The sequence below is a fragment of the Amphiura filiformis genome, chromosome 8, assembly GCF_039555335.1.
Source record: "Amphiura filiformis chromosome 8, Afil_fr2py, whole genome shotgun sequence".
In the NCBI taxonomy this organism is placed as follows: Eukaryota; Metazoa; Echinodermata; class Ophiuroidea; order Amphilepidida; family Amphiuridae; genus Amphiura; species Amphiura filiformis.
In genome coordinates, this window is record NC_092635.1 from 7486818 (window position 1) to 7501796 (window position 14979).

General features: G+C 36.0%; 1 protein-coding gene across 2 annotated transcripts in view; it reads right to left on the reverse strand.

The window, feature by feature from the left end:
- Positions 1-6778: 6778 nt before the first annotated feature.
- LOC140158569 (WD repeat-containing protein 93-like) overlaps positions 6779-14979 on the reverse strand; it is a 39817-nt gene continuing 31616 nt past the window's right edge. For both annotated transcript variants that reach the window (XM_072181706.1, XM_072181705.1), the window contains 2 exons: positions 10757-10934; positions 6779-7078 (listed from right to left, as the gene is read on the reverse strand). In XM_072181706.1, coding sequence (XP_072037807.1) covers positions 6961-7078; positions 10757-10934 — 296 coding nt within the window. In that variant the 3' untranslated portion in view covers positions 6779-6960. The remainder of the gene's footprint in view (positions 7079-10756; positions 10935-14979) is intronic.

Sequence of the window (14979 nt, forward strand, 5' to 3'; positions counted from 1 at the left end):
AGATCAGATCAGATGGGCCGGGGGACTCCAACTTTGGAGGTGACACGTATGTAGGTCCGTTAAGACCCCCCTTTCAATGTCACCCAAAGACCCCATATTTTTATGAGCACATGCTCTGTCACCCAAAGACCCCATATTTGTCCTTTCCATCTGTCACCCAAGACCCTTATATTTCCATTTGAACAGCAACGAGTCATCTAATCTATCATCGATTTTGTTACTTCTTTGGAAATAACACAACCATTTGGAGCCATTTATACTGAACTACAAATTCAATTTTCGAGGCTTCTTTTGGCTCTCACCCAAAGACCCCATTTTAAAAAGGTCATATTCTCACCCAATGCCCTCATAATTTAGATCCAAACAGTCCATCTCTCACCCAATTCGGTGAGAGCAAAATGTACAAAAAACACGCTCTCACCAATTGACCCCATATTTTTATTTTGTTGTTGTAGTTTTTGATATGCTGTTATGGGCACAATTCTCCGAGTATTTGATTTTTACTTTGAACGTTATCAATTTTACGTCTTTTGGTCTGTGATCCCACAGTAGATCAATTCTTCCATACTCTACTTGGAATGTCCTACCAACACTTAAAGCTTCATATCAGGTTTACAGAGCTTCAAGCGTGAGGTTTGTTATAGCTATTTGTATCTAGGCGCCAACTGGTCGGCGTTACCTAAATAGATATGCTTTTAACATTGTAAAAAAACCGGTGAATGTAGCAAGTAAGCTGAATCACTCTAAAGAGTACTAGTGATCAATCTAATGGAAGGAAATTAAAAAGTGAAAATGGGGTGAATTCTACTCCTTTCAGAGTACAATTTCCTCTTTATAGACTGAAAAAAAGTTAAATTCACTCTCAGAAGATCGATAAGAGTGAAATAAAACCGTTGACAACTATACAGCTATTTTCATACCACTGAATTGTATTAATATACCGTAAACGTTCGCCTAATGGCGCTACGGGCTCCCTTGGCATAACTGGAAATTTAGACACAAACTAAAAGTGTCCTCCAATAAAAATCCCACCAGCAAATAAGGGCACGTACCCTTAATTCTTGTTGGAATTTTTTAGAGGAGGGATCTCTCTATTTGTATATGAAATTTACTCCAAGGCAAAGGAGCACCATTAGGCGAAGTGGCGAACGTTTACGGTAATATAGTTGTGATCGTCTGAATCAACCCTCCATGGGTTTGAGTCATCTAGGTATGCATTCAGTCTGCCGCCTGGACAACCAATTCTTTAGAAATGCTTAGTCGCGCTAAAAGTCGATCGATACATGTAAAAATCAGCACAATTCAGAGATACACCTTTTTGCTATGAAATTAATTTTCTCGGTCAAATATAAAGCAATATTTTTTTTTTCTTCAGTAATGTCAGTTAAAAACTTGGTGCTTGAATATACATTTTTTTTTAAATCCTGGTGTTAAAATTAAGCATCAAATTGTGTCTTTTAGTGTGATATTTTTGATTTTCATAGGCCTTGAATTCGCCTGCGAGCTTTTTACGGAATTCATGTTTTAGCGTCTCAAACTAACATAGTTTGCTAAAGAAAGATATTTCCCACCTCTGTAAAGCACATCGTGTGGGTCTATATGTTTTAGTTTTGTCAGAATTTCCGTTTTTGTTTTACCCTTTTTCCATTTATGCTCCGAAAATGTCAAACTAAGTAAAAGTAGGCAATGGTGAGTACTTTTATCTCGAGAGCAACCAGCTGAAATAGTCGATATTTCCTTTGTTGTTATCCAGGTCAATTTTTCATTGAAAGCAAATTGCCCGACCAGCGATTAAATCCCCAATTGGGTGTTCTGGTTAAACATGATCAGTAGGAGCGCTATAGGTCTGGGAATTTCTTTGCTATATTGAAGTTCTGGCAACACTATAGCCATGCCGGTATTCCTATTAAACCCAGGGATATCGATCCAAAATGCTAGTACTAGCCTTTAGATTTCACGTGTTTTTTCAGCCGACAGTGAAAGATGGTGAAATCAAAACGGAAATTCTGACAAAACTATGATATATAGCTCACGGTGATGTGCTTTAGAAAGTTGGGGAAAATCCTTCATTAGCGAACTATATTACTTTGAAAAGCTAAAAGGTTGATCCAAGAAAAAGCTCGCGGGCCGAGCTGAAGCCTATAAAAATCGAATATCTTACACTAAATGACTGAATTTCAGGCCTAAGTTTAACACCAGGATTTTTAAAAAAATCAGTATCAAGCATTATAGTTTTTCCAGCCATTTACTGAAAAAATGAAAATTATTGCTTTTCATTTGGCTGAGAAAAAAAATTTTACACTGAAAAGGTGTAACTCAAAATTTTGCTCATTTCAACACCAATTTCGATCGTTTGTATTGCATCATTAAATGACTGAGTGAGCCTTGCAGAACAAAAGAATCGGTTGTGCAGGTAGCTGACTGCATTCTACACCCTAAATTGTTGCTATATTAAGGGATAAGGAAGGAACCCAATAAGCTCTGGGATTTGTCAAGGACAATGATAACCTGGGTTCATTTGGATAGCAAGAAGTTATTATAACTATCAGGAAGCCTGTGTCGAAAGCAAATGCACAAAACGTCAAAGAAACAAAGAAACATGGGCAACAGAGAGTATGGTTCTTGTCATTTATTGTGAAGACCGAAGGGACACAAAATATATACATTATAATTACACTTTACACAAATATTTTACATTAAACATTTTTCTGTACAAATAATGTTATATAAATTCGTTTATACATGTAATCAGTAATAATTACTTCTGGGTGATGTACACATTCAATAAACATATTTCACAACATTGTATCACCATCCCTTGGTGTTAGATTACATACTTGTTTCCTTTCTATGAAAAATTAACATAAAAAGTCTCAATGGAAGTGAAAAAGTCTGTAGAAAAAGGCGCAAATCCCTAAGACTACACAACTGCCACTTTCTCATACCTCAATTTCAACTTTGCATAGTTGGTAAACTTGCTAAATGACTTAAGTAGTTGACCATGTGATGTTTTACCATGCATGTCTGCACCTTGTTTGTCAAAGTTTGCAATCATCCGTACTACCTTCACCTTCCTCTTCATGCAGTCACCTGCTGAAGATGTCGGACTGATATTGAACACACTGTGTGCAATTGACAAGGACTGATGAAAGCAAGAGTGAAAGGTGTAAGGAGGGAATAATTCTGGTATACCCTGCGCACAAGTATAACCCTTACCCCAACACTAACCCTAAAAAATAGGGTGTGTAGGGTAAACCAGAACTGTATTGAAAACACAGGGTGTGCAGGGTAAACCAGAATTGTACCGCAAGGCGTAATGGGCAGAGAACACTGAACCAACACTAATGCCGGGTACTAGTAATAGTACTATTTAAATGTTAATTTACTTGGACCCAATGTATACATTTATTTAAGAGTGATGTTCAATGTTGTCACATGTTTGACCTTATTCCTTACAGTCCTTACACCCAAAATGTGGACGGCAGCCCTAAATAAGGAGCTTTAAGGCATGCTATGTGTTAACTTTAGACACTTAGGCAAACTTGATGTACACCTCTTAAGCATCCTTACAGGAAGGTACTATCTCACTGATCAAATTAATATATGCAATGCATCTCCTACTTCATATCACAAGATTTCATTGGCAAGATAACAATTGACCCATACTTGCCACTACCTCATAAGGGGAGGGGAAGGAAAACATTTGACCTCAGGGTGTAATTAGCGGTGGGGGGGGGGGAAGGACTGCCTGCATGGAAAAATACTTTTGAGTGAAATCAGGATAGAACTAGAATCATGTGGTTCGTAATTAAGGTGGCCTCTACACAAAACACAAAAGGTGTATAAATAACTAAGGTTTAATAAGGTACGGTTCGAAAATACAAATAATATGGAATATGCAAATAAGCTCATTAATATTCATAAATATGCAAGAAACATGACATTAAAGTATACAGCACATCCGGCTACCTTATACTATCACCATTCCAAGTTTGAAGTTGATCGGTCATTGCATTTAAGCTGCATAGTGGATTAATGAAAATGTAGGCAAAATATGCAAATAAGCTCATTTATATTCATAAATATGCAAATAACATGACGCAAAACTATACAGCACATCAGACCACCATATCCTATCAGCATACCAGGTTTGATATAAAATTGGACGGATTGAGTGTGATACCTGAATTTATCGGTCGAGCTAGAGTTTTCAAATATCATGCGCGACGAAGTCGAGCAAAAAAAAAAAAAACTCTAGCGAGACTGATAAATTCAGGTATCATCTAAATTATCCATCAATTTTATCATTATTATGTCTTCAGAATCTTTTTTTGGTAAAAACATGATTTTTGGTCAAAATGCGATTATTGGTCAAAAATGATTTTTGGCGTGATTTTGGTCAAAATGTGTTTTTGGGTCAAAAACGTATTTTTGGTCAAAATGTGATTTTTGGTCAAAATATGATTTTTAGTCAAAAATGTGATTTTTGGTCAAAAATGTGATTTTTGGTCAAAAAGTGATTTTTGGTCAAAAACATATTTTTTGGTCAAAATGTGATTTTTGGTCAAAAATATGATTTTTGGTCAAAAATGTGATTTTTGGTCCAAAATGTGATTTTTGGTCAAAAATGTGATTTTTGGTCAAACATGTGATTTTTGGTCAAAATGTTATTTTTTTTTGGTCAAAATGTTATTTTTGGTCAAAATGTGTTTTTTGGTCAAAAATGTGATTTTTGGTCATGGCTTGTCACATAAACAACAAAAAATCACACCAACAGAGACTTTTACATATAAAGTATATGAACTATGCACTCTATGAAGAGGCTACAGATATGAAAAAAACCCTGTAGCTCCAGGTGACCGATACACAAATTGATCAGACAGCCAGGTTATGTACAAAGTATAGGAGCCCAGATTCTGAAGACATAATAATGAAGTTGATCGGTTATAACGTTTAAGTGGATTAATGGTTTTGCTTCCGCTCGGATGGACAGCCAACCAGGCAGGCAGCCAACCATCCAACCATCTGAACGATAACATAAGCCCCACATTTGTGTGGGGGCCAAAATTTTATGTCAAATCTTCCCTTTTGGACCCTGATTCCCCTCCAACCAGGGCATATTTCTTGATTGCTGTAAAAGTGTAAATTTTTACAGAACATTTGCACTTTATATGCTTAACACAGCTACCACAAAAACAAAAACACACAAGTGTTCTTTTATGCATAGGTATTATGTACAAAAACTCAAAATCATAAATTCAAAAGAAAGTGAAGTAGTTCAAAATGGGCAAAGCACAGAATATTGCAAAAATCCACTATCAGGATCTGTTTTTTGGGCCCATAGAATTGATCCAAGCTGGTTACAGCCTATTTGATGTGGAGTCTGAATAGGACTTTATAGGACAGAGGTTGGTAGCCCAGGGAAGTGGCATTAAAATTGGTGTTTATGTACAAAGCCAAGGGTGTCAGACATTTTCTAATTGTCTGTGTTGCATTGCAATCAGATTTCTTATAAAATTTCTTTTTTGATGCGCTAAGCAGTCCAAGTATCAGAAAAACTTTGTACAATCAAAATAAATAATCAGTATGTGTGTTGCATTACTGTGGTATGATATAACTGACCACTGGTACAGTGACCTAAATAAATATATAATGAGTACAACTAAGTATTTCCTTAATTAATTGTACAATGTCAGTCATTTAACCTTGAGAGCCACATGTTTGGTCAACAGGTACAATGACCTGTACAGCAGGGCCGTGGCAAGGTTGAAAAATGTGGGGTGGTCATCATAAATGTGGGCCGACCAAAATACAAAAAAAATCATAAATTGAAATAATGATATAAATAAAACATAGCAAAATTTCTCAAAACCTGGGGCAACCATGGCCTCCAGAGTATGAAGTGACATTGTATAAAATGTGACCTAATATTCAGACACATATAAATTTTGATTTGAACACCTATGCTACATATATTTATTGCTTACCGGAAGTGCTTCACGGACCTTCAGCATCATCAGCGGGATGTTACCGTCTTTAGTGAATGCCCAAGTGACAAGGGTTGATCCCAACAAACACAAAAATGTTCTTAAAACATTATAAACATGTGATAAACATGTTTTGGTTTTATTCAAAACGTTTTAACATTTCAAACATGTCAAAACGTTATTGTAAAATATTGTTTTGGGAATGTTATTAACACATTTGATACCTTTTATATAACCCCACAATAAAAAAAAAAAACTTTGTGAAAGGAATTTGGATCAACCCTCCAGAAACTACATGTTGGCAAGAAGGGCAATGAAGCAGATCTCTTCACTTTCGCATGCCAGGTATATTGGTATACCACCCCCGCCCCATGAGCCACTGTGATACACATTTTTACTTCCAGAATCCAAACCACTGGAGCAATTCAAAACTTGGAAGGAGAATGTTTGGGTGATATGGGCCTCATGTGCTAGAATCTAAACACCTACCTTTTAATACTTCAATAAACTCATTTTAAAATGGTATCAACTTAACTGAGCATAAATGTGTTCATTGAAGGATTCACCTTTATCTACCTTATCAACATTAATTCTCACAAGAACAAAAAACAACATATCCTCACCAGAATGATGCCTTTTAAAGAATCAAAATGGTTCCTACATTGGAACTAAGTTATTAAGATTGCTTTTTAGCATTGTTGGTGCATTTTGCTTTGATAGTGTAATTTTCTTGATTAGGGGGTGGATGTCACTAAAATTAATCAGGCATCACAAGTTACAATGTGACAATTTATGCTCACCTTAAATAACATACTTATATAGCTCAGAAACCCATCATTATGGGTTACAGACAACTCTATGATGACTTACTAAAGATACAACTGTTTACAAGCTTGGTCAATTTCTAACCCTGAATGGACGGAATATCTACTGGACGGAGTTCTTCACTTGAATATATCAACAGGTGCCTGCCTCAAGCCTTAATTGCTGGTGTTGAGACTCTATATCTGGATGGCAGGTTATCAATCTCTCCTCTTAGCATGGACCAGCGTTGTTGCATCCGCTGTTGACGGCTATTCTGCTGAATCAATCTGGGCAGATAAATAAGACAAGGCATGAAATGTCAGAATGTGGAATTACCTGATATGTTTACTTTCTGCTTCCATAGATAGCATTTAAATTCTACTTACAACTAATCACCCTACAAAAAAATCTTTCAGCTCTGAACCCAAACCTGTAAAGGGTTTCTAAGTTCAAGTATAATTAGGTCAGATTATAGCTATTACCGTATCATATCATATATTGCAAGTCATTGTGACAATACTGACATACACTGGTACTGGGTGAAAGGAGGGGAAGTACACATCTTTTTGGAAATATTCCAAAGCATGGTTGCAGCCTGGGGGTTGCAGGAAAAATAAAATGCTCATAGGTTAGTTTAATTCTTACATAGCACAATCCTAGGTTTCAAGATTGTGCATAATAGTGAACTTAAGTTTCTGTGCATGTGCATTTGTGACATTACTCATGTACTTTGCAATATGAATGTAATATGTATATAGGAAGCAGAAACAGTAGTTAGGCAGGTGTCACATTAAAAGGTTGTTTTCCGCAATAATCTTCTAAAATAATCCTGGTTCCTTTAAACGTTTTACACAAACTTTAAATTGCTGTGTTTTGTTTGTTTGTTTTTTTAATTTGTTTTTTATTATTAAGATGTATATAGATTGTGGGGTCGACACACTATTCTGAAGATCCGATATTCTGAACACCTGAAATAGCGGACCTTCAGAATAATGGAACTTCCTAATAACTATAGATAACTTGCTCATGGGTCCTATGTTGATCCTCTCAATCTCAAAATAGTTACAGCTAAGTGTAATCCACAGAACCTTCAAGCCAAACCAACAGGCATTTAGTGTCAGTAATTTAGTAACAAAATATGAGTCTTTGGGTGACATCAAATTAAATTTTATAAAATTATGAATCTCTGGGTGACAATTTACAAAAGCCATAAAAAATTATATATTTAGATGTTTAGGTCTGTCTCGTTTCCATTTTCACTATCAGAGGATATTAAACTATGAATTTCAAACTATTATTTTTAACCTTTTTATTGTAAGTATTGCAAATTTGAGCCCATTCCTGCTTAATGCCAACTTGTAGGGTTTTAATGAGTCAGAACACGGAAACTTTAAATTGAGGTTAATATAGAAATGGGAACTCATAAAATTACTGCAACAGGAGAAAACAATTATATGAACTTGGAAATGCTATCCAGAAACACCACATAAACTTACAACCTGGGCTAGTCTGTTTTGAGTTGCAGTTGTATTCAATTCTCTTTGTTCCTTTGTGGCAATTTGAATATCTGACATTCTATCTGAGTTCTAATTGCTGTCAACATAAAAGGTAACATCAGACCACCTGTCTGTTCACATGCTTCACTACATCTGTAAGTTATCATAAGTTGACCTCAAATACCCTTTAACCTCATACACATGACCTTCAATATCCCCAATAAATTTTTTAAGTCCTACTCAAACTGCAATCCAAAAATCTGGGTTACAATCGGCTAAGCAGTTGAAGAGGAAAAAGCTAATTAATGCAGGGTTGAGCTCTAAATTATCTTAACCTCATACATGTGACCTTTGACATTTGCGAAGTCATAAAAGCTCTCTAACTGTGATCCAATTTGGGTTACAATCACCTTAGGGATTGAAGAGGAAATAGCTACCTAATGCAGGGTTGACATTTATGTCACAAATGTACAGGCATTTTAATCACACAGACATACAGACGGTGCTCATTTCATAGTCCCCTCTCAAACCTGTTTGGTGGGGACAATAACTGGAGCTTAACTACTCACTTGGATAAAAGCCGGGATAAAAGCTAAATCATCGTGTGTAATTTGGGTGGACAGATAGGTCCTGGGAAGATTTCTCACCATTTAATGAGTAGTAAGTTCCTTGCTAGGGAAACTTCAAGTTAGCTCAATCATTTCATAAGAACAAATAGGAACTAACCTAGGCTCAAACTTGCATCGCTACAAACCAATGCACCACAGTCTAATGCCTTACTGATTGAGCTAACTTGAATTATTTAAACCTGTTGGCTTCCTCATACAGAATCTAAATGAACCCACTTCAACATACACATCATTACAATGAATTATTATGCACAACATCATGTAAATCCGCTGAATTGTATATAACTGTATACTTTGATCAGGTCGTATTATAATCAGCGGGAATTGATAGGCTTTGACTACTATGCCGAAAAGTAGATCCTCATTAAGAGTGATATAGTTGACCTGTCTGGCCTACATTTTGAGTATTAAAGAAAGTATACAAAAGTATAGGACTTTAATTAAGAATTTGTTATTCTTCTTGCAAAGTGTCACCAGACAATTCTTGAAATAAAATATATTGATATTAATCCACGATATCACAAGGCCCGCCGATTACAGGCATGAGACTGCACCTTCCTAAAAATAACTGAAAAAACTGAAAATGTGCGTGAAATTGGGCAAAAAGTACCAAAAACGGGCTGAAATTAAATAAAGTTGCAGAAATTTTAACTATAAAAAAAAACTGAATTCAGTTTTTAAACTGAAAATTCTCATGCTCTGCTGCGATTAAGAGCTGATCAAACTATGTATGAGTACACTCCAGGTCATCCCTTTCTCTCCTATCACAAACCGCTACATTTTTTCTTCATACAGCTAACAAGAAGAGGAAACCTCTTGTAATTTTCAACCTGGTATAGTCACTACTTTGAATGCACCTGCCTACCTTACTGACTTTTAAAAAGGAAATAATTGATTAACAATTTTGTGCTGATAACCATCTTACTTTTACTCTACGGATTAGTGAAAGGGAAACCTAACCTGCCACATTGTGGCCAGATATTGAGCTATGGGTCAATCTGAGATTAACATTTTCACTTTCTCAACCTTAATTGCGGCCAGATATTGAGCTATGGCTCAATTCGAGATTAACACTCAACTTTACCACATTTTGTTTCATAAAACAAAACTGAATGGATTTTATAATGTTGTGTTTTGCAACATGCAAGGATGTTATCTGCATTCCTTATTTACCTAAGTGACTAAAAATAAATATCTGAAGAAGTGTAATTTGAGCAATAAAACAAGAAGAAACATTAATATTAGCTGTCCTCATTTTTCTATAAAGACACATATCTGCAAATAGATGCCTATGCACAAAACAATGTTATATGTATTGATTAAACATTTCAATTTACTTTTTAAAAAATGACCTTATGTTTTGCTGTATTGTACCTTATACATTTAACTGTTTTGTTTCACACATCTAGCCTGTTTTTCTTAACTTGCACTTGTTCATATTTTGTGGTAGATTACACTATTACCTTTACAGAACTCAGTTTAACACACTGATTCAGCGAGTACAATAAAATGATGCTAAACCACTCATTAACACCCATGACATAAACTACTTTGTGGGATGATCTAATCTATGATATGGTATGAAATCACAGTATCATTGTATTAAAACAATATTGTGTATTCATTACGTCAGTCTACAGTGAAAAATAGCTGAACTATAACAAACCTCTGTATGGAGACTTTGTCCCCCACAGACCCAGATTTAGTCAATCAAAAATTGTCTATACACAAACCTGCATAAGTTCACGTACAGGAAACACTCTGTTACACTTGTTTGTAAAATTAGGTTCACAATAGTTTTCTTGAATTGAGAGATATTCTTTGGTTATATCTTGCTTACCTATCTGCTAATAAGGCATCAAATCTTTTCTGTACTGTGACATGGGCAACATACGGCCCATGCTCCTGACTAGCTTTCTGCAGGTATCCATCAAGGCATGGGAAAGAGCGCAGCTGAAACACAAAGAGGGCGCTTTCTTCAGCATTATTGGGTTGATTTTCATCATCAGTTTTATCACCTGGAATGTCATAAAGAATCAAACAACAGGATAAGGTTAGGTCAGTGAGTTTCTCTTGAGTGATTTATTAAATTAAGAAGGGAAATCATACAAATTGTTTACTTCATAATTTTGATCAAAGTTTCCTTTATTGTGGGGGAAAAACAAAACAAAAACGGAAAAACCCTACTTGCAAAGCCCATATCTCTCTGTATATTCATTAATGTGTAAAATACACTTTATAAGTGTAGTTTGTAGTGCATCATTGTGTGATTAACACAAATTGTACAAAAAGGATTTTTCATAGAATTTTGTTAAATGTTCACAAATTACACATTATTTTCAAACACATCCAGGATAGAATATGAAATATAGATCTGATTATAATCTCAAATTCATAATTTCAAACATCTATATTTCCATAAAACCTGGCAAACAGTGCTCTAGGCTACATAATTATATATGTGAGCCGCCACATCAAAACATACCTCTTGGAGGCTTTTTTCAAAAGTGAGATTTCAACCTTATCAGAAAGTGTTAAAATCAAGCTATAAAATGGTACCTCATTACTGAATGTTTGCCTTACACGTTACACATCACAGGATGTGATAAAGACAAGGTTCAAATTTTCTTTTATTTCCTTTATAATTTCATAGACATTTTACTTCATATCTTGAAACTATAAAAGCCCCGAAGAGGTATGCTTTGATGTGACGGCTCACATATATCATTCAGATCATGGTCTATTTTTAAACAATTTAAATCTTTGTAAGCATTCTGTGTAACTTTTTGCCCCTATATCGCAATGAAGGAGTTGTTCTTGGTGTGTCGTGATAAGGGACAGTGTACAAATTAAGAAAAAAAATCAGGTTATCCGGCGGATAACCAGGTCATGAAATCTGGTTATCCGCCAGAGTTTTTGGTAATCTGTATATATCCGCCAAAATTGGAATTTAATAAAATATCATAACTACTAATAACTTAAGTACTCAAAATTAAAGAAAAGACACAAATCAATACAAAATCCAGTGTCATAAGATTCTAAAATCTAAGTTTTTGGCTGATGTCAAAGCCTCATCATCATCACAGGTGCCGATATTGCGCCCACAAAGCCACAGTACTAGTTTGGACTGAAAGAAGGCCAAACAGTGCACATTCAAGCCCTAACTAATTAATGTGGGGATGTGGTGGTTTGAAACTTCAAAGCTTTGAGGAGTACGAAGACTAGACAGAACTGGACAGCAATGTGATTTTTCGTAAGCTTAATCAAATATCGGGACTAAATCATTTTTATACTGTATGAAGGTGAAAAAAGTGTGGTTGTCCGACGGATAACCTGTAGTGAATTTCTGGTTATCCGTCGGCAAATCTGGTAGTCAGGACTACCGGATTACCACTTAATTTGTACACTGATAAGGGACAGGAAATGTGTATGGATAGATGTTGTATCATGGGTTTGCCAGTTACCATGTACTGACAGATATGCCAGTCATGCTGCAATTAATACACAGTATAGCCCAGGGCACCCCAGACTATTGGTTGCAACCCACATGTGGGTCAGGAGCACTTCTTCAGGGGGTCAAGTACCTTGACTGAAAATTTTAAAAAAATATGAAATTTGGGAATACCCAACTTGAAATGACATCTTCTTTAGGTAATGTAGTTAATTTCTGGAATAGTCCTATACTTGAAATATGCTCCAGGGTTTGGTCGGTGAACACCATTTCTCATCCTGCTTCTTAAAGACCCATTCAGTGATCACAGCGCAAGTGTAAAAAAGTTAAAATTGTTTATAAATTGCTTAACAGTGAAGGATAAGTCATTCAAATTGTCATTTGGTATTTTTGAAATGACAAATTTGGCAAAAAACGAAGAAAACAGCAGTACTGACGAAGTTGAAGCCCCATACAAATACATGTAGCTAATTTAGATACTGTCAGTATCTAAATTACAGATTTAATGTAAAATGTCTTATTTTGTCTTAAATAAACAACTTTCAGCTGAACCACTACCAGGCTATATTAGCACATCTATGACAATCACAAAGGTACCAAAATCTGAATTTTGATGATTTTTACGATCGTCCGGATGAGCAAATCACTGAATGGGCCTTAAATATGTGTGGATGATGTCAGTGTATTTGCATTTCTTTCTGCTGTTGGCTATGTGCCCAGGACTTGTGTGACGTTTTCATCTGCTGAGAATGTCAATTTTGATTGCTAAACATTTTGATAAGTTCATCTGTAATTGTAGCACACATCTTTCACCAGGTTGGTAAGCTCATACATATATCAGTGACGCTATCACGTCAAGGAACTTGGCAAAATATTCATTTTGATATACAAGCTTCTTTCACACAGAAATTCTAACCTGACTGCAAAGTGCAACTATAATTCCATCTGATTAGTTCATTTGAACTATCAAGCAATGCTGACTTCATCAAATCAAATCATGGAATAAATTGCAATTCACTTTGATATGGTCCCGGGATATGGTGTGTATGTTGTGTATACTTTTTTTTAAAACTTTGATCAAATGAGAAATATTTTTATTCCATAACATATATATATTTCTGCATATTCATGAGGGCCAACTCATGTCTAATCATACATGTATCTAACAAGCCATGCACGGCATTGCATGCCTATATATATGTTTACACCAAAGATGTCAAGTCTTCAATTTGAAAAATATCCTGTAACACTAACAGGCGCATAGTGGGTGTAGCATTTTCGTCTCTTGCACTTCACGGAACAATTCGCCCTTTGTTAACAGATGATGATGGACTTTGCCAGTTGGTGTAATGTCTGTTTATTATATAGTCTATTTATGATGGCTGACAAACTTCAAGTCATGGTAAAACCACAAACTATTCGCCCTTTGCACGGATCTGCCATCTTGCTACCAAAACGAGGTTCTCCCTGCAAACGCATGCACAAAAAGTGCATTTTTATTTCTTGTGTTTTTCTAGCATCATGCCAGAAGGCTTTTGCAAAGCAAATGTGGCAATAAAAGCACCTGTGGGACAGGCGTACGCACACACAACACAGACTTTGTGAGTAGAACCTCGTTTTGAGATGACCGTGCAAAGGGTCAATAGTCATCTCAAAAGTTGATAGTAACGCCATGTTGGATTTTGCAGTATCAAATTCAAATTGTTCCAGCTAACCTAATCCCGCGGGGTATATACACATGCGTAGAAGGGCGATTTGTCCTTTTTGCTGGTGATGATACAACTGTGTAAACAAAATGATTCAAATCTGCCACCATCAAAATCCAACATGGCGATACTCTCACCTTGAGACAAGACACACAACAGACTATCACTGTCCTTATTCTACAAATCCCAACTCATGTTGTCAAACACACTCAGTACTTCCTGTAATGTGATACACATAATTGGGAGTAGACACTTACAGCTTGCTGCTGCATGACTCAGCCTTGGCTAAAGGGTAAATCTGAAGAGTGCAAATGCAACTAAAGGTTGTCTGCTCTATTATTTAACAGTCTTAATATGGTAAGTTTCATGAGATACCTTTGTTATCACTTAGTGAGAGGCACTAAGCTAGGGGGCATATGGGGCCCCCTTTTGTGACATGGATGCAAGTGGGTTATTGCTCAATTTCCTGAAAATCAAACAAGCCCTTGGCCAGACGGCTGAGCACTTGTGTGCAGCACCTAACATTTATGGGAGCTTGTCTGAGGAATAGGCTACGAGGTATCACCCCCTCCCTAAAATTTTTGCTCTTGCTCTTTTTATGATGAAATATCATCATCAAATTATGGTAACCATTTCAAATAGTTTTACACTTTCACAAGGCTCCCTGATAGTTTATTTTAATGTGGTTCTAAGGTTAAGATAACAGGCTAAACTTGGCCACAAACTCTGCTGTCAAAGACTGCTACAAGTATTCATTCCCCAAACTATCATAGACTGGAACAGCCTACCACAAAACATCATCAATATTCAAGGACTGAAAGCCTTCAAGAAGCAACTACAAGACCACTTCACCAACTAATCAGAATTCCTGTGTGCACACCAAACCCAACTCACTTTTCCCCACAA